General features: G+C 47.5%; 1 protein-coding gene across 1 annotated transcript in view; it reads left to right on the top strand.

The window, feature by feature from the left end:
* The first annotated feature begins 237 nt into the window (after positions 1-237).
* RGS9 (regulator of G protein signaling 9) overlaps positions 238-17598 on the top strand; it is a 30775-nt gene continuing 13414 nt past the window's right edge. The window contains exons 1-9 of the mRNA XM_054278776.1: positions 238-390; positions 8421-8517; positions 11181-11231; positions 11396-11502; positions 11949-12000; positions 13419-13477; positions 13880-13956; positions 15804-15885; positions 16755-16817. Of these exons, the coding sequence (XP_054134751.1) occupies positions 328-390; positions 8421-8517; positions 11181-11231; positions 11396-11502; positions 11949-12000; positions 13419-13477; positions 13880-13956; positions 15804-15885; positions 16755-16817 (651 nt within the window). The 5' untranslated portion in view covers positions 238-327. The remainder of the gene's footprint in view (positions 391-8420; positions 8518-11180; positions 11232-11395; positions 11503-11948; positions 12001-13418; positions 13478-13879; positions 13957-15803; positions 15886-16754; positions 16818-17598) is intronic.

Here is a 17598-nt window from a genome sequence, read left to right as displayed (position 1 = left end):
ATTCTGTTCCATCCCATCCCATCCCGTTCCATCCCATCCCGTTCCATTCCATCCCGTTCCATTCCATTCCATTCCATTCCATTCCATTCCATCCCATCTCCTCCGCGCTCTCCCACGAGCGCCCCCAAGCGGCCGCCCCCCGCTCCTTCATGCAAATGAGCTCGGGGCGGCGGGCGCTGATTGGCTGCGGCGCGCGGCGGTGGCGCCGCCCCCGGCGTGTGGCGGTGTGGGCAGCCAGGTGCGCCGGGCCGGGGCCGCTCCGCTCGCACCAGCACCGGCACCACCGGCACCGGCACCACCCGCACCGGCACCGGTACCACCGGCACCATGACCGTCACACGGCTCGACCAGGGACAGCGCTACCGCCCGCGCATGGCCTTCCTGAAAAAGGTGAGGGCTCAGCCGCGCCGGGGGTAGCCGCACCATTAGGGGCGCGCCGGGCGCTGCGGTGCGGTGCCCGGGGCAGCGCTGGCGGTGCTCGGGGCGATGCCGCGGTCACAGCATCTTGCTCGGCCACCGCTCCCCGGGCACCTCCGGGCGGGTGGGACCGAGGGGGAACAGCCCCTGCCCGGGAGTTTGGAGCCATGACTTGTTGCAATCTGTTGGATCTGTGGAGAGCGCCGTGGATCCCAGCTGGCTCGGGGGGGCAGCGTGTGCTGAAGTGATGGAGAAAACAGGACTGTAATGGTGTTTATCTTTTGTAGCTTATCTGAATGGTTGCCCTGACACATTTTCTCCCTCTTCCATTATTCTCAGGGAAAAACCCATCAACAGCACCAGGCCACTCAGTGTAGCTGTGCTCCAGTCGGTCCAGTGTGTGTTCCAGTGCTTTCAGCTGATGTCCACATTCAGACATTGGTGTGTTACACTGGTCTATTACAGCCTGCTCTCCCTCCTTCCAGTGTTCCAGACACGAGTGCATTTGTGGCCAGAAGGAGTGGGATGATGCATGCCCACGTTTTTGGGTGTAATGTGTAATTCTGTGCAGCATTTGGTGGGTTTTTTCTGTAGCATTCATTCAAAGCATGGCCAGTTGTAGTGTAGCTAGTACTGCAGATTTTAAAAAGCAGAGTGTTAAGCTAGCTTTTCTCCCACCCACCTCTCCTGAGTGTGGCTTATCCTGTTGGATGGAATTAACTCAATTTCCAGTGACAAGTTGCTGTTTGAATTGTAGTTAGCTTTCCTCAACGCCCACAACCTGAGGAGGATTCCAGGGGTAAAGGGAGGGAATTTGGGGATATTCAATGCTGAGGTATAAGCCTGGCAGTACCTACTACACCAGAGGAAGTAAAGAGGGTATTTTCTGTGGTGCTGTGTCTTGCAGGGTAAATTTGGCTGGGGAGCCCCGCCAAGGGAAACACTCCAGGCCAGATTCTGCACTGAATAACACTCGGTGGAGTTGTGTGCGGGGGTGCAGAGGAGGAGAAGCTGTGCTTTGAGAAAACAACTGCCTGCAGCTGTGCTTCAGCTGCTCCGTGGGAGTGCAGCAGGCTCTGCACAGCACTCCCAGTTCCTCAGGTGGGAAGATCAGTCAAAACACAGCGAATGCACCACTCACACTGAGAGCAGCCAGGGGGGCTGAGCACTTCCAGGGCTTTGCAAGTCCAGGACCTGTTAGCAGCAGGGAGGGAAGCTTCTGGTGTTCAGTGAGAGCCCTTGGCTCTCAGCTCCACTTTCATTCCTGCTCTGTTTTTTCCAGACCTTGGAGAAGCCATGGAGGCTCAGCTGCTCCATGGCAGTGTGGGCTCTGTGCAGACAGCCCCATCCTCAGAGCTCCTGGGAACACCAGGCACCTTTACTGGCAGGAGCTGAGGATGCTCAGCCTGCACCCAGCGAGCACCTTACAGGCTTAGACCCATGAGGAGCTAAAATCCTGGAAAGAAGCTTTGTTAATTGCTTAAGCCTGTGCTCACGCTCTGCCCCCAGCTGACACAGGCTGTGCCTGGAGGGAGGGATCCCTGCCATGCTGCCAGCACATCCCTGTGTGCATCCACAGCTGCAGGGAGGGATCTCTGCCATGCTGCCATCCCTGTGTGCATCCACAGCTGCCATCCCATCCCTGTGTGCATCCACAGCTGCAGGGAGGGATCCCTGCCATGCTGCCATCCCTGTGTGCATCCACAGCTGCCATCCCATCCCTGTGTGCATCCACAGCTGCCAGCACCCCCTGTGCTGCCTCTCCATCAGGAAGATGTGCCCGCAGCAGCAATCCTGCCATGGGGCACAGGGAAAGGACAGGGGGTTGCTGTAGGGGTGGTGGGCAGTGCCCTGCCCTCGCTGTGAGGCTGCTCTGAATGACTCAGGCTGGATGTGCAGCTTGGTCCTTGTGGCTGAGCTATGAGGGGATCAGAGAGCCCTGTAACACCTGCTCACCATGCTAGCACCTAGGTTGTTTTTATTCTATTTTTTCCTCCCCTTCTAAACCATCTTGGCTGGAAGAAGAACGACCCAAAAGTCTCTTGGGATAGCAAGGAAGCCTCTGAAATGGATTTTGGCTGGATGCTGTGAGAGCTTGAATGAACCCAAGCTCTTGGTGCCTGTGCCTGCTCCAGCAGCCAGACCTGGCTCTGCTGGGCATCAGCTGGCAGAGCTGGGCTGTGCTCTCAGGAGCTCCTGGGCTGGGTGTTTTTCCTTGCTGAGCTGCACAGTGACTCACACCTTGTGGGTAGGGCTGATGGATGCCTTCTTCCCTGCCTCCTCCTCACTCTGGTCCCTGCTGGCTTCTCCCAAGCTGTGCAGCAGCCAGGGAGGGGCTGTTCCAGGCTCTGGGGGCTTTTCCAGCCTGGCTTTGCTTCTCCAGGCTTAGACTTTCAGCAGCTGCTGAGCCTCATCTCCTGGGCATCTCCAGAAATGTGTGAGCAGCTGAATTGTGGTTTTGCTGGAATCCAGCAGACTCCTGCTCTCTGAGGCCCTGGGTATGGCTGTAACTGAGCCTTAGGCCAAGCTCAGCCTCATCCCATCCTCCCTTTCCTTGTTCCAGGCTGGGAGATGTCAGTGCCACATCTTTTTTTGGAAACAAATCCCCTCCAGACTGGGAAGAGCCAGTACAGCCCTGCCCTCCCCACTCACAGATTTACTTCCTTTAGCTGAGGCATCACTCAGTGGGAACAAGCCACTTCCTCTCAGCTTTAATTAAGAAAAAGCAGGAAGTTTTAGCTGGTTAACAATGGATTTTTTTTCATTTCTTCTTTTTTCTGATCATCCATCAACGTGCAAAGCAAGGCTGGTAGTTGTAGACCTAGAAAACATTTGAATGAGCCTTCAGAGGCCAGAGTGGGGGTAAGGACTGTGGTGTAACCTTGGAAATCAGAGCAGGTAGGGCTGCCCCTTGCAAACAGCAGCAGGCAGTGAGGGGGGATAGAGCCAGGCAAATAGCATGGAGAAAGCAGCAGATCTTCAATTACAGCACCAGGACTGTGCGCTCAGCTGGGAACTGCAAATTCCTGCTGGGAAAATGGATATTTCTTCTGTCTGAAGCAAAGCTGCCTCTGTCTGGGTTGATGCTGAGAAGGGCTGAGCTCCTCACCTTGGCAGTGTTCTGCTGCTGCATTTGTGAGTCTCAACTCAACTTTGGAGTTTGTTTTTCCTGCATTGTGGATGCCCTGATCCAAAGGGTAAAACTCAGGGATGGGACCTGCACCCAGGGTAACTCAGCCAAGCAATCCATCACTGCCCACTGTTCCATCCTCCTCCTCCAGAACCATGGGCACCCCATCACTTGGTGGCCATTGGCCTCTCTGGGTTTCAAAAGACGGGTGGCTGCTAAGGAAGGCAGGAGCCTCCCCTGAAATGGAAAATGCAAACCCCCTCCCTCCCAATTGCTGTAAATTTTAAATTAAGGGGCACTCAGGCAAAAATATGGGAGCAGGAAATAACACTTCTTTATTAGGGAAGAAAATAAAAAGATAAAATAAACAATGCAGTAAACAAACCAACACTGCCAGAGTCAGAACCCAACCTGACACCCTGTGGGTCAGGGTGTTGGCAGCAGTCCCATTGGAATTGTGGCTGCAGCCCTCCTGGAGTGTCAGGGGTGGTTCTGCTGGAGCAGGGATCCTGTAGAAAGGTGCATCTTCCTCTGAAGATCCAGGGAAAGAGGCAGCTGCTGTTCCTCTGAGAAATCCAGTGGAGAAGCCGTGCTGGTGTTCCAGAATCTCTAGATTATATCCAGGCAGGAATGCTTGGCTGGTGTTCCAGAATCTCCAGGTTATATCCAGGTAGGAATGCTTGGCTGGTGTTCCAGAATCTCCAGGTTATATCCAGGTAGGAATGCTTGGCTGGTGCTCCAGAATCTCCAGATTCTATCCAGGCAGGAATGCTTGGCTGGTGTTCCAGAATCTCCAGATTCTATCCAGGTAGGAATGCTTGGCTGGTGTTCCAGAATCTCCAGATTCTATCCAGGTAGGAATGCTTGGCTGGTGTTCCAGAATCTCCAGGTTATATCCAGGTAGGAATGCTTGGCTGGTGTTCCAGAATCTCCAGATTCTATCCAGGTAGGAATGCTTGGCTGGTGTTCCAGAATCTCCAGGTTATATCCAGGTAGGAATGCTTGGCTTCTCCCTCTGGGCTCACATCTCCCAATGGGATGCTGTCATTCTTATCAGCCATGCAGGGACATTCAATAGCCTCTTATCAGCAGATGTCTCCCCAGATGTGGAAGAGATAAGGAAAGCTGCCCACTGAAGAGAAGCCAGCTGCCATACAGATGTAAATAAAATACAATTTGCTTGGCAATCCAGGACACTCTCCCTGGGGCTTCCCACAGGCTCCTGAATCCAGTGATGGTTTTTCTCACTTTTTGGGAGTTTGGGTTCTGCTTTGCTCTCAGTGAGCTGAGCCCTGTGACTCTGTGCAGTCCCAGAGGGGACACACAGCTTTCCTGTTGTCTCCTCTGTGGCTTTCAGGGTGACTTCACCTCCAGGCAGAGATCCCAGCTGATCTGAAGGGGGCTCCTGCCTTGTGGTGTCTGTGTGTGTGAGATGAGCTCTCCCTGGAGCCTGGCTCCTTCAGCAGTCCTGATGTTTACCTCTGTGTGCATCCCCACCCATCAACCAGTCAGGAAGTGGCTTCTGGCTCTGCAAAATTCAAACCAGACAGCTCTTTCCTGGCTGAAAGTGTGACAAAATGTACCAGAGCCTTCAGCAAAGCAAGGAAATGTTCCTGCTGTGTGTGAAGCAGCCCTCCCAGCCTCCCTGGTGCTGATGGCAGCTCCTGATCCTGTAATCCACTGTTCCCTTGGGAGAACAGACACAGACAGGCTGGGGTTTGATCAGCAAGGTGGATGCTTTGCAGCCAGGGCCAGGCAGCTCCTTGATTTTTAATGTATTTGTCATTTCTCCAGTGACAAGAGGGAACGTGGCAGAGTGTGAACACCACGAGAGCTGAAGAGCTGCTGGTTAAAGGAAGGGAACATGCTGTGCTGTGGGGCTGGGGGGGTTTCTGAGCCAATTCCCTGCTCTCAGCTGGTTGAAGATGTGTCTGGAGCCCACCTGGAGAGCAGCATGTGCTGTGCTGCCTGCCCAGAGCACAGATCCTGCCTGGGTCTGCCAGGTGTCACTGCACAGGGACAGGGGGACGAGCAGGGCTGTGTTTGCCCCAGGATCCTGCCTGGGTCTGCCAGGTGTCACTGCACAGGGACAGGGGGATGAGAGGGACGTGTTTGCCCCAGGATCCTGCCTGGGTCTGCCAGGTGTCACTGCACAGGGACAGGGGGATGAGCAGGGCTGTGTTTGCCCCAGGATCCTGCCTGGGTCTGCCAGGTGTCACTGCACAGGGACAGGGGGACGAGCAGGGCTGTGTTTGCCCCCAGGATCTCTGTTCTCTGTGAAAGCACTGTGCAGTCACAGAGGGTCACTTCCCAAGGTACTGGCTTTGCTTAGAATCCCAGTTTCCTAAAGAGTGCCCTGCCTGCCTCACCTCATCCCACACAGCTGAACTTCCTGAGGTTGAAATTGTGAGTTCTGTTAAAAAACCTAAAAATATGCCTTCAAATTCCATCACTTCTGCTCTGGTTTTGCTCTTTTAAAATATTTCATAAGTATTTATACAAATATTTATGTTACATTTTACCAGGCTTCTCCGTTCTAGCATTAATTTGTCAGTGCCTTTAAAAGCAGTTGAAAATCCAGTTTTACTGACAAGCCCAGAGTGTATCCTGTCAGTACAGCTTAAATCCTCACAGAACTTGGCAAGCCTTGGGACCAAAGTCACTGTGGTGCCTGTGAAGACAATACCCTCCATTATGTGAGTGTGTCATCAGCTCAGCCTGTTAAATCCTCTGCTCTCAGTTAAAAAGCTGCAGCCTCACCCAAAACAAGTGTGTGGAGAGACCAAATTGGTCCTGTTGGACCAGTTTTGATTTAATAGCCCTGGAAGGAGAAGACAAAAAGGAGAACATCTTCCCCAAAGCTCTCATGGCACTCAGATAATCAAAAACCAGGAGATGAGGAGTGTGCCCCAGCTCCATCCATCTGAGCACAGATCCCAGGTGAAAGAAAAGCTTTGTGCTTTGGGAATGCTGCTGGTAGGAAGTCAAAGAGGAGCAAAATACCTTTGAAAATCTTTATCTTTTAAAAAAGAAATAAAGATAATTGGGAATGAGGAATAAAAGTTGTCTGGCCCTGAGTGTGAGACGCATCCTGTGTTCAAAATGAGTCACCAGGATCCCTGAGGAGTCCCAGATGAGATGGTGCCAGATGGGAGGATGAGGATGAGCCTGCCCCATCCCTGGAGGGGCTGGGAGCTGCCTGGGGAATGCAGCCAGAGAGCCCCCCACGCACCTATCAGGAACACAGATTTTATTCCCTCCCCATTTTTCTTTCTAAGTGCCCAACGCTCCAGAGAAGAACCTTTCTGGGTGTAGTGGGGTCTGGCTAGCAGAGATTTTATTCATTATTTTGCCCTTATCTCTCATGGAGTGGTTCCATGCTGTCCTCCTGTGCCAGCCCTGGCTGTGTGTGTGTCCAGTGTGAGCTGCCAGGGGCTGGAGGTGGCACCTCTGGTGCCAGGGGAGGTTCAGAGAGGGCTGGGGCACAGTGTGGTGGGGTTCACAGGGCTCCCAGGAGCAGGGAAGAGAGGAGAATGTTGACTCCATGTTTCTGAAATCATATATATATATATATATATGCACATATACATATATATACACATATATATATACACATATATACATACATATATATATACATATATATACATATATGTATATACACATATATAAAATTACTGTATTATATTTAGTATTATTTTATTGCATATTATTATATTTATTATATATAGATATAGAATATTAAATATATTTATTTATTATATATAATAAATATATAATATGTAGAATTATATATAAATATAATAGATTATATAAAATAATACTACATATAATAAATATATTATTATATATTTATTATATAGTATTATTTTATTTTTATACATATCCATTTTATTAGATATATTATTAAAACTATATTTATTTTTATTTTATTTTATAGTATTATTTTATTATATATTATTATTTTATAATATATTATGATATATTATTTATTATTATATATTATTATATATTATTTTATTATGTACATATTATTAGAACTATAGTAAAAGAATAGAAGAAAGGATTTCATCAGAAGGCTAGCAAGGAATAGAAAGGAATGGAATGATAATAAAATCTTGTGACTCTCAGACACTCCAGACAGCCGGACTGTGATTGGTCATTAATTAGAAACAACCACATGAGACCAATCACAGATGCACCTGTTGCATTCCACAGCAGCAGATAATCATTGTTTGCATTTTGTTCCTGAGGCCTCTCAGCTTCTCAGGAGGAAAAACCTTGCCGAAAGGATTTTTCATAAAATGTGTCTGTGGCACACCAGTGCCCACCCTGTGGAGTGCTGGCTGCCCTCCTGCCCACTGCTGACATCCAGCCCTGGTGAATTTGCAGGGAATGCCTTGAGGACAGAAGGAATGATGCATCTGACTCCATCTTATCAGAAGGCTAATTAGTTACTTTATTATATAAATTATATAATATCATAAAATTATGAATTATAAATTCGACATTATTATATTTATTATTCTATACTATATTATACTATGTTAGATTACATCTAAACTGAATCTGCCAAGCACTCACTCTGCTCACACTGTCCAAAATCTCGTGACTATCACCCAACACACACACCTAGTCCTGAGAGGCCAAGGAAACAAAACACCGTGAATTTGGTTAAATAATCCCCATATTGCATTCTACTTTTGCACAACCACAGGCACAGCAAATGATAAGAATTGTTTTTTCTTTCTCTGGGGTTCAGAGAATGTGAATCTCAGAAATATCCTTGGGAAGAATTGTGCCTTGCTTTTCTCTTTGAGCAAAAATGTGGCCACACATCCCATCCCATCCTATCCCATCTCCTGCTTTGCAGATTGAAGCTCTCATGATGGAGATGCAGAGCCCAGACACAGGAATCAAGACACAGGCACAGCCAGTGATGGTCACCAGCATCCCTCACGCTGTCACAGGTAAGAACTGCCCTGGGGGAAGGGATGGGCCCAGTTCAGCACAGAAAATCTGTCTGTGATCCCCCTGGCTGTGTGCTGGAGCTCTGCCCCCAATAAATATATATAAATATCATTTGAGATGTACCTGCTACATGGCTGTGTGTTGGAGCTCTGCCTCCAGTAAATATATATAAATATCATTTGAGATGTACCTGCTACATGGCTGTGTGCTGGAGCTCTGCTCCCAATAAATATATATAAATATCATTTGAGATGTACCTGCTACATGGCTGTGTGCTGGAGCTCTGCTCCCAATAAATATATATAAATATCATTTGAGATGTACCTGCTACATGGCTGTGTGCTGGAGCTCTGCTCCCAATAAATATATATAAATATCATTTGAGATGTACCTGCTACATGGCTGTGTGTTGGAGCTCTGCCTCCAATAAATATATATAAATATCATTTGAGATGTACCTGTTCCCTGGCTGTGTGCTGGAGCTCTGCCTCCAATAAATATATATAAATATCATTTGAGATGTACCTGTTCCCTGGCTGTGTGCTGGAGCTCTGCCTCCAATAAATATATACAAATATAATTTGAGATGTACCTGTTCCCTGGCTGTGTGCTGGAGCTCTGCTCCCAATAAATATAAATAAATATCATTTGAGATGTACCTGTTCCCTGGCTGTGTGCTGGAGCTCTGCCTCCAATAAATATATATAAATATTATTTGATATGTACCTGCTCCCTTAATCTGGTTCTCACTCCTGTCTCATTTCATTCCTACCCTTTGAATCAGACAAAAGTTGATCCCCAGGCACTCCCAGCTCTCTCCTGGGGTTAACTCCAGTGCCCTTTTCTTAGCACAGAGGTGAGGACATGCTGCAGCCTCCAGACCTCTCCTGCTCCCAGTGAGGCTGGATCCCAAATAAAAATAAATATTAAAATCCAATTAAAACAAGCAGCCTGGAGGCAGACTGAATGATGGTACTTCAGAAACCAGCAATTAACAATTAGCCTTCCTTTTCATGTTTACTGCTAGGAATAATTTTTCTTGAGTAGGCAGGAAAGGAACAAAATATTCAGCCCACTTGTGTGGCTGTAAGTGACAGCTCTGGCTCCCTCAAGGAGGCTGCAGGAGCAGCAGACAGGAGCTGAGCTGTGCCATGTGCAGTGCTCCAGGCAGCTCTCATCACCAGCAGCCTCCTTGTGCCTGCTGCTCCTTTCACCAGGCACCAGCAGCGCTCTGCTCCTCTGCTCTCCAAGCCTCCACAAAAGCTCTTGTGAGGAATCCCCTGCTATAAATATTCACACATATCCTCCTCCTGCTTCCATCCTTCTCCAGCACTTGGAAATTCAGAACAAAAACTCCCGCTGAAACAAAGTGAGTTTGCTTCAGGCAAGTCGAGAGAATTCCCCCACTGTGTTTGCAAAGCCTGGCTGGCTCAGTGTGTTGTTTGCCCCAATTTTATTTTTTAAAAAAGAGGCTGCAGAGGCGCTGAAGTCCCTTGCCCATGGGAAGAGGCAGTGAGCATAGGGATTTTTCACAAAATATCATGGTGACAGTTAAATTCAGTGAAAGTCAGTCAAATGGCTCACAAATAAACCTCAGTGTTAGATGTGCACCTTTGGGGGAAAGTGCTTACAGAGGGAGCTGTCTAGAAATGAGTGATGAGATAATCCTTTAATTTCATCTATTTCAGGAAGCAGGCAGGAGGATAAGAGCTCTGAGCCCCTATTAGAAAGTTAAGTCATCACTGCAATGTCAAGAAAGGTCAACACCTCAGTCTGCAGTCCTGGGGGAGGTTTGGAGGAAAGGCAGTAACTGGTCAGGGAACAAGTCCATTTTTGCCCTTTATAAATGGAAGGAAGTTAATGAAATTTTCCCCTCAGAACATAAAGCTAAATACTAAAACATTAAACTAAATAATAAATAATACTAAAATATGAAATACTAGAACATAAAACTAAAACTGCTGGAGGTTTATGCTGCCTGTGGTGGGTACAACTGCTCACAGTCCAACAAAAGAACTGGGAGAGATAAAATGTGTGTGAGTTTGATAAATCCTGTGACCACTGCAGCTTGGATCTGAGATTTGGACATCCCTTCTGCCCATTAAGGGACTCTTAGAGGATCAGGCACTGCTCTTTACAAAACTGAGACAGGGCTGTGTGTGACAGTGTTCACAGGGGTCTGAGGATGAGGGAAGAGACGAGGATCTGACTCCATGTTTCAGAAGGCTGATTTATTATTTTATGATATGTATTATATTAAAACTATACTAAAAGAATAGAAGAAAGGATTTCAGCAGAAGGCTGGCTAAGAATAGAAAACAAAGAATGATAACAAAGGTTTGTGGCTCAGACTCTCTGTCCGAGCCAGCTGACTGTGATTGGCCATTAATTAGAAACAACCACATGAGACCAATCACAGATGCCCCCGTTGCATTCCACAGCAGCAGATAATCAATGTTTACATTTTGTTCCTGAGGCCTCCCAGCTTCTCAGGAGGAAAAATCCTAAAGAAAGGATTTTTCATACAAGATGTCTGTGACACTGTGCCCTCATGGCATCCAGGGCACAGTGAGGGGTGAGCACTGGAGAGTCTCCCCCCCCCTGTGGGTTTGGGCACACTCCTGATTTCAGTGCCTGACCTTTGCTTTGTTTTGCTTTGCAGGTAATGATATCATGCAGTGGATCCTTCAGCGCTTGAAAATCACTGCAGAAGGTGGGTAAAAATGTGAAAATGGAGCCTTTCCCAGCTTCCAGTCATAAAACCAAGCTCTCAAGCAGCAAAACCTTTTAGCTGAATTCTCCCCTGCATGAGAGCTCCCTTTTAATTCCAGTGAAGTGTTTCTGTGCAATGAGAACATCTGCATTCTCCATTTTCAGAGGCACTCCACCTGGGAGACCTGTTTGTGAAATATGGATATATCTACCCTCTCCAGGAGCCAAAGAACCTCACCCTGAGGGCAGATGGCAGCCTCTACAGGTTTCAAGTGAGTTGCAGCTCCTCGAGAGGGAGTTCAACGCTGGTTTTTATTAAAAACAGGCAGCTGGAGCACTTCCCAGGAGCTGTGGAGCTGTGCAGGAGGAAGGAAAAGACTCAGAGAAGTCCGAGATTGCAGTTTACAGGGAAACTGTGATAGTTTCTTCAGTGAAATTAGTGTATTGTTCAGCCTAAAAATAGCTGTGCTTTCCTCCAGAGAGTGTTCCCTTCCAGATCTTAAAGCAGCAAATGGAATTGCTGGTTGGACGTAGATGATGTGGGGGCACTGAATAATGAATATTCAAAAAGCACAGTCAGAACAGGATGGGATTGAGGTTCGTGGCTGGACTCTTTCCACTGCTCTCAGTGGGAAATCAGGATATTCCTGGTACTGGGAATGAGGAATCCATCAGTTCAGGGCCTGTGTGCACTAACAGGAGGCTCCTTTCCTTGCAGACCCCTTATTTCTGGCCAGTGCAGGGCTGGGCTGCTGATGACACTGACTATGGTGAGTGGTGGCACTGCAGGTGCCCAGGGTGTGGGTTTGTCACACAGTTCAGTGTGATGGTGTTCACAGGGGTTTCAGGACAAGGGAAGAGATGAGAATCTTGACTTTATGTTTCAGAAGGCTGATTTATTATTTTATGATATCTATAATATTAAAATAAAATTATATACTAAAACTATACTAAAGGAATAAAAGAAAAGATTTCATCAGAAAGCTTGAAAAGAATAATAATAAAATCTTGTGACTGACCAGAGAGTCCAAGGCAACTAGATTGATTGGCCATTAATTAATTAGCCACATGAGATCAATCAAAATGCACCTGTTGCATTCCACAGCAGCAGATAATAATTGTTTACATTTTGTTTCTGAAGCCTCTCAGCTTCTAAAGAAAAAAGATTCTAATGAAAGGATTTTTCATAAAATATGTCCATGACAGTCCAGGGGTATCCAGGGGTGTGAGTTTGTCCCACAGTCCTGCTCCACATCTGCTCTTCCTGTTCTTGTGCTGCATCTCCACTCACAAGGAGTGAGTTCTGCCCTGAATTCTGCCCTGGCAATTTTTTTCATGCTGTTTTGTGAATAATTCTCAGTAATGGTGAATGGAGGGTGTGACCATCTTGAGGTGGCCTTGCTAAGAGAAAGTGTTTAAGCTCTTCTGTTCCACTGAGATCCATCACACAGGAGCACATCTGAATTACCTTGCTGGGGAGGGAAGGCTTTAAACACAAGATTAGATTTCCCTGAGCAGTTAAGTGTGTTCCTGGATCTGAGCCCAGGGCTGTCTTCCTGTAGCTTTGGATCAAGCCCTGCATTCAGAGATGGTTCTTTTTTATTTTGTAGAAAGCAAAGTGGCTTCCAATATCTCCTGATGGGTTTTTCCATATAAATCTCTTGTTGCCTTTATGATGCTTTTTGTTGTAGAGCTGCTCATGACTCTTGGGCTGATCAGCTGGGTTTGCTCCTGTGGGCTGTGCAGTTCCCAGGCTGATTTGTCCATGCCAGGGCTGTCCTCTGTGGGTTTTACCTGCATTATGCTGTGGATTTCCCAAGGAAATAGAAAAGCCTGGTTTCTATAGGAATGTTTTTATTAGAACTTGAGCAAAAACCCACTGGCCTGTGCTTGGAAAACTTGGAGGTCTGAGGAGCCTCAGCACCTGGAAGGTTTGGTCCAGTGTCCCTTGACACTATGGCTGAGTTCCCCAGGGAAGGGTGGCAGAAGGACACACTGCCTGTCCTGCCTGGGCATCAGTGCCATCCCAAAAGCACCAAAGTCTTTTTCACTGAGCTTTTGTGAGCTTGGAGCTCATGCCTGGCAAGATATTGTAGCAGACAAAGGCTCCTGTGATTGCAATGTGGGTAAATTTTTAATTATTGTTGAACTTGTATAACTGACTGTTAATTTGCTTCTACCTCCACAGCAATTTATCTAGCAAAGAAGAACATTAAAAGGAAAGGGGTTTTGGAAGAATATGAAAAGGTGAGGAGACACTGCAGTTGTTCCATTACAAGACCCTCATTTTCTACAGCTTAAGCCCTTTGTTGCTAATGAGTGGGGCACAGCAAAAAAAAAAAATCACCTCTTCAATTGCATGAGGTGTTCCTGCAGCTGTACCAAAAACCAACATTTTGCAAGTGAAAAAAACAACCAGTACAGAAAACTCCTGTGAAGTCAATTATAATTTTAGCAGGGGTAATTGCTCTCCTTGCAATGGTATTTTTGAACTGTTGCAATTCTTGTAATTACGTGCAGAACAATCCAGATTTCTTGGCTCAGTGGCCAGCCTGGCCTCGTTGAACTATGGAGAGTCAAGAAAACCCCAGCATGGGAGTGCCCTGGTCAGAATTTTCACACTAAACTGCTTTTTTATTTTTATTCCAGGAACATTACAACATGCTCAATCAGAAAATAAACTACAAGTGGGATTTTGTCATTATGCAGGCCAAGGAGCAGTATAAGTGAGTTGAATTGCATTCCCTTGTTTGCATCACTGGGCAGGGTGTGAGGAGCAGAGCTTGGCTGGCTCAGTGCACAGTTCAATCACACATTAAAAACACCAAAATGCCTTTAAAATGGCTTGGAGTGGAGGTTTGGGTTTAGCACTTGATGTGGTTCTGTGAAGGAGCTGGGTCCTGATGCTGCAAGCCCTAATTTGAAACAACTTCATTTAGCTCAATTCTCCATGAGGATTTGTGGGTCAGGCCCTGGACTTTGGAGCTGTTGCTGGTCTGGGTCAGGAGTTTCTGGCACATCTCTCAGCTGAGTGGAGAATCAAGAAGCAGTAAATGGTCCCAGCAGGGACTTCTGGAGAAAACTGAAGTGCATACTTCAGTACCCAGCTAAAAGAACTCGATTTTATAACTGAAACCTTCAAATTCCCGGGAAACTTGGTGAACATGAGATGGGAATATTCCTTTAGAGATCTTTCCTGCTTCTGTGGACCCCTGTTACCTTCCTTTCCCTCGTGGCAGGGCAGGCAGTGGCTCTGCTGCTCCTCAGCCTCTGTGTTCCCTGGGCTGGCAGCCAAGTGCTGGGAGTGCAGCTCATCAGATAACTCTCATTAAACACCAGACTGTTGTTCTTGTAAATTGAGGGCAGACTCGGGCTCAGAGATGCCAAATGCAGTTTCAAAGTCAGATGCCCAGGCTGTGTCTGAAGCAGCAGATTAAACCTGTCTGAGGCTGTTTGATGGTGCTGCTGGGGCAGACTGGGGCACAGCACCCAGCCTGTAACCACAGCAGGGAGGCCACATGCAAACTGCCTGCTGGGAATGTTCCCTTCCCATGCTAAATCCCAAATTGTGCTCAGGACTTTTCTGGGAAAGAATTCGTTGGTCCAAGCCCAAACCATGCTGGTGCCTCCTCTGTTTAATTGTGGAGGTGATTTGGGTTTTAGTGCCTGGGAAGCCTCCTCAGAACCATTTCCAAGCAGTTTCTCTCAGAAATGCCTCTGCTTTACTGAGAGCCAGGGATCAGACATGTCCAGGGTGTGTCTCTGAGTGGCTTTCCTTGGGGACATGGGACAGGGACAGAGGTGAAGCAGCAGGACTGGGGACAAGTCAGCAGAGAGGCTTTGTGCCTAAGCAGAAGGGTGTGGTGATGTTCACAGGGGTTCCAGGACGAGGGAAGAGATGAGAATCTTCACTCCATGTTTCAGAAGGCTGAATTTTATTATTTTATTATATATATTAGATTATTTTATGATATATGTTATATTAAAACTATACTAAAAGAATAGAAGAAAGGATTTTATCAGAAGAAAGGAAAGGAAATTTCAAGGAAAGGAAATTTAAGGAAAGGAAAGGAAAGGAAAGGAAAGGAAAGGAAAGGAAAGGAAAGGAAAGGAAAGGAAAGGAAATCTTGTGACTGACCAGCTGACTGTGATTGGCCATTAATTAGAAGCAACCACATGAGACCAATCACAGATGCACCTGTTGCATTCCACAGCAACAGATAATCAATGTTTACATTTTGTTCCTGAGGCCTCTCAGCTTCTCAGTAGAAAAGATCCTAAGGAAAGGATTTTTCATAAAATGTGTCTGTGGCAGAAGGGGATGTGCCTGCTCCCAGCTCAGCTCAGGAAGATGATGATGATGATTTCTCAAAAGGCAGAGTCATGTGTGGCCATGTGAAGATGATGCCCAGAATTAGCCAGGACAGGATGTGGGCAGGGCTGGCATTGGGGCAGTGCTGGCTCAGTCAGGCTGGGACCCACGGGGCACTGCAGGCTGGAGGTGTGCCCTGCTTCTCATCCCACTGATTCATGGGGGCAGAATTGCTGAGTTCCCCTGTTCTTGGCTTTGCAGGGCAGGGAAGGAGCGGAAGAAGGAGGACAGGTACGCCCTGGACTGCCAGGAGAGAGCCTACTGGCTTGTGAACAGAACTCCTGTGAGTAGGGGGCACAGGGTGACTGCAGTGACTCGTGGTGCTCTCCCTGCAGCCACCTGGGACAAGCTGCCATGTGGAAGGGGCTGAGTGCCAGGGCAGGGCCAGCCCAGAGCTGCCCTGAGTCCCCACCACCTTCCCTTGGTATCGCTGGCTGGGGGCTCTGTACAAATCACAAACGGGATGGGACTGCTGGGAACAGCCTTGAGCTGGTTGATTTTCCAGCATCACTCTCATGACATGGTTATGACAATGGGAAGATGCCAGCAGCTCACATCCCAGGCAGCAGAGCAAGAACTTCATGTTACAACTCACTTTAAAAGTTTTTTGACCAATCAAGCACGCTGATTGTAGTTCCATCCAATCACCATAAGCACACGTACCTTCATTTAAAACAATGCTTGCTTATTTCAAATACAATACCTGCTTGTAAGCCTTAAAACACAATGCACAGAGCTCCATTATTAAGCTTCAAACTTCCTAATATCTCACTAGATAAACTTTTCTGTAGCTTAGGGAGTTATTCTAGACAAGCGTTAATACACAGACCATTGTTCTATTTGTCCTTGCTTTTCTACAGTTTAAATAATTTTTCTGCTGACCAATCTCATGGCTGCTGCTTAGCTCTAATCACAGTTCTGCTGTCTCTGAGGCCTGTCTTTTGCAGTTTTCCCAAAACCCTCTGATTTTGTGGATTCCCACAATTGGTTGTTCCCAAAGCTGCAAGGGACAGAGGTCCAGCTGCAGCTTGGAGAGGGGCATTCCCAAATCTGGGGGTTCCCAAGGCACTGCTGGGAGGCCTGGGGGTCTCCTCCTGCATTTGTGCCTTTAAACCAAACGAGTTCCAAAGCTCTGTTTGTTGTTCACCACAGCCAGGCATGCTGAGCGCCCTCGAGTATGGAATAGACCGAGTCACGGATCCCAGTGAAAATAAGGTAAACCAGGTGAGACAGGGCTGGGTTTTATTTACACACCTACTGAATTTGTGGGGCAGGGCCCAGAAAATGTCCCTGGGGTTGTCATTTTTGGGCACTGCAGGCTGAGTGTGACAGCTCAGCTCTAGCAGCTGAACGGGGCAGAGTTGAGGCTCTCTCACCCAGGAGGTGAGGCCCTCAAAATGGCTTTGGCAGCTCCTCCTGCCTTGAAAAGGCTTTGTCAGCTTTCCTGCCACACCAGTTGGTGTGAGTGCTTGGCTGCAGGACATGTTTTCTCTGCTGGTGAAGCTGAACTGAGGAATCCTCTGTCCCCAGGTGCTCCTTTGTATGAGTGCTGAATGAACTTTGTGGGGTGTAAAGGGTCAGTGCAGAGATCCAGGTTTAAAATCAAATTACAGAATAACTCCCAGAGGGTAATTAATGTGTGGTAAGAAGAAGTTGGTGTGGTGGAGACAGCAAAATGTTTTGGAGACACAAAATGTTGCCAAAAATGCATATTGTGGACCATAAAGAAACAGAATCAGTGAATGGAGGGTGTGAGGGCTCTGACTGGGTGAACTGGTCTGAAATCACGCAGATCCACTCAGTGGATGAGGAGCTGGAGCTGCTGTTCCCTTTCCCCATCAGCCCTCTGAGGTGATCCTGTCTTTGTGTCCTTAACAGTGTTATTTGGAAGCAAAGTCAAAACATCTCTGAGCAATTCAATGCAAATGTTTCTGCCATCACCCTCACGGTGCTCCCACAACTTCCCATTGCTGTAGCAGCCTTTAAACACCTCCAG

Source organism: Melozone crissalis, unplaced genomic scaffold, assembly GCF_028551555.1.
Source record: "Melozone crissalis strain CALT ecotype California unplaced genomic scaffold, PUWL_Pcris_2 ptg000026l_1, whole genome shotgun sequence".
NCBI classification, from domain to species: Eukaryota; Metazoa; Chordata; class Aves; order Passeriformes; family Passerellidae; genus Melozone; species Melozone crissalis.
Note: the sequence above shows the minus strand (reverse complement) of the source record. Positions and strands in the feature narration are given on the sequence as shown.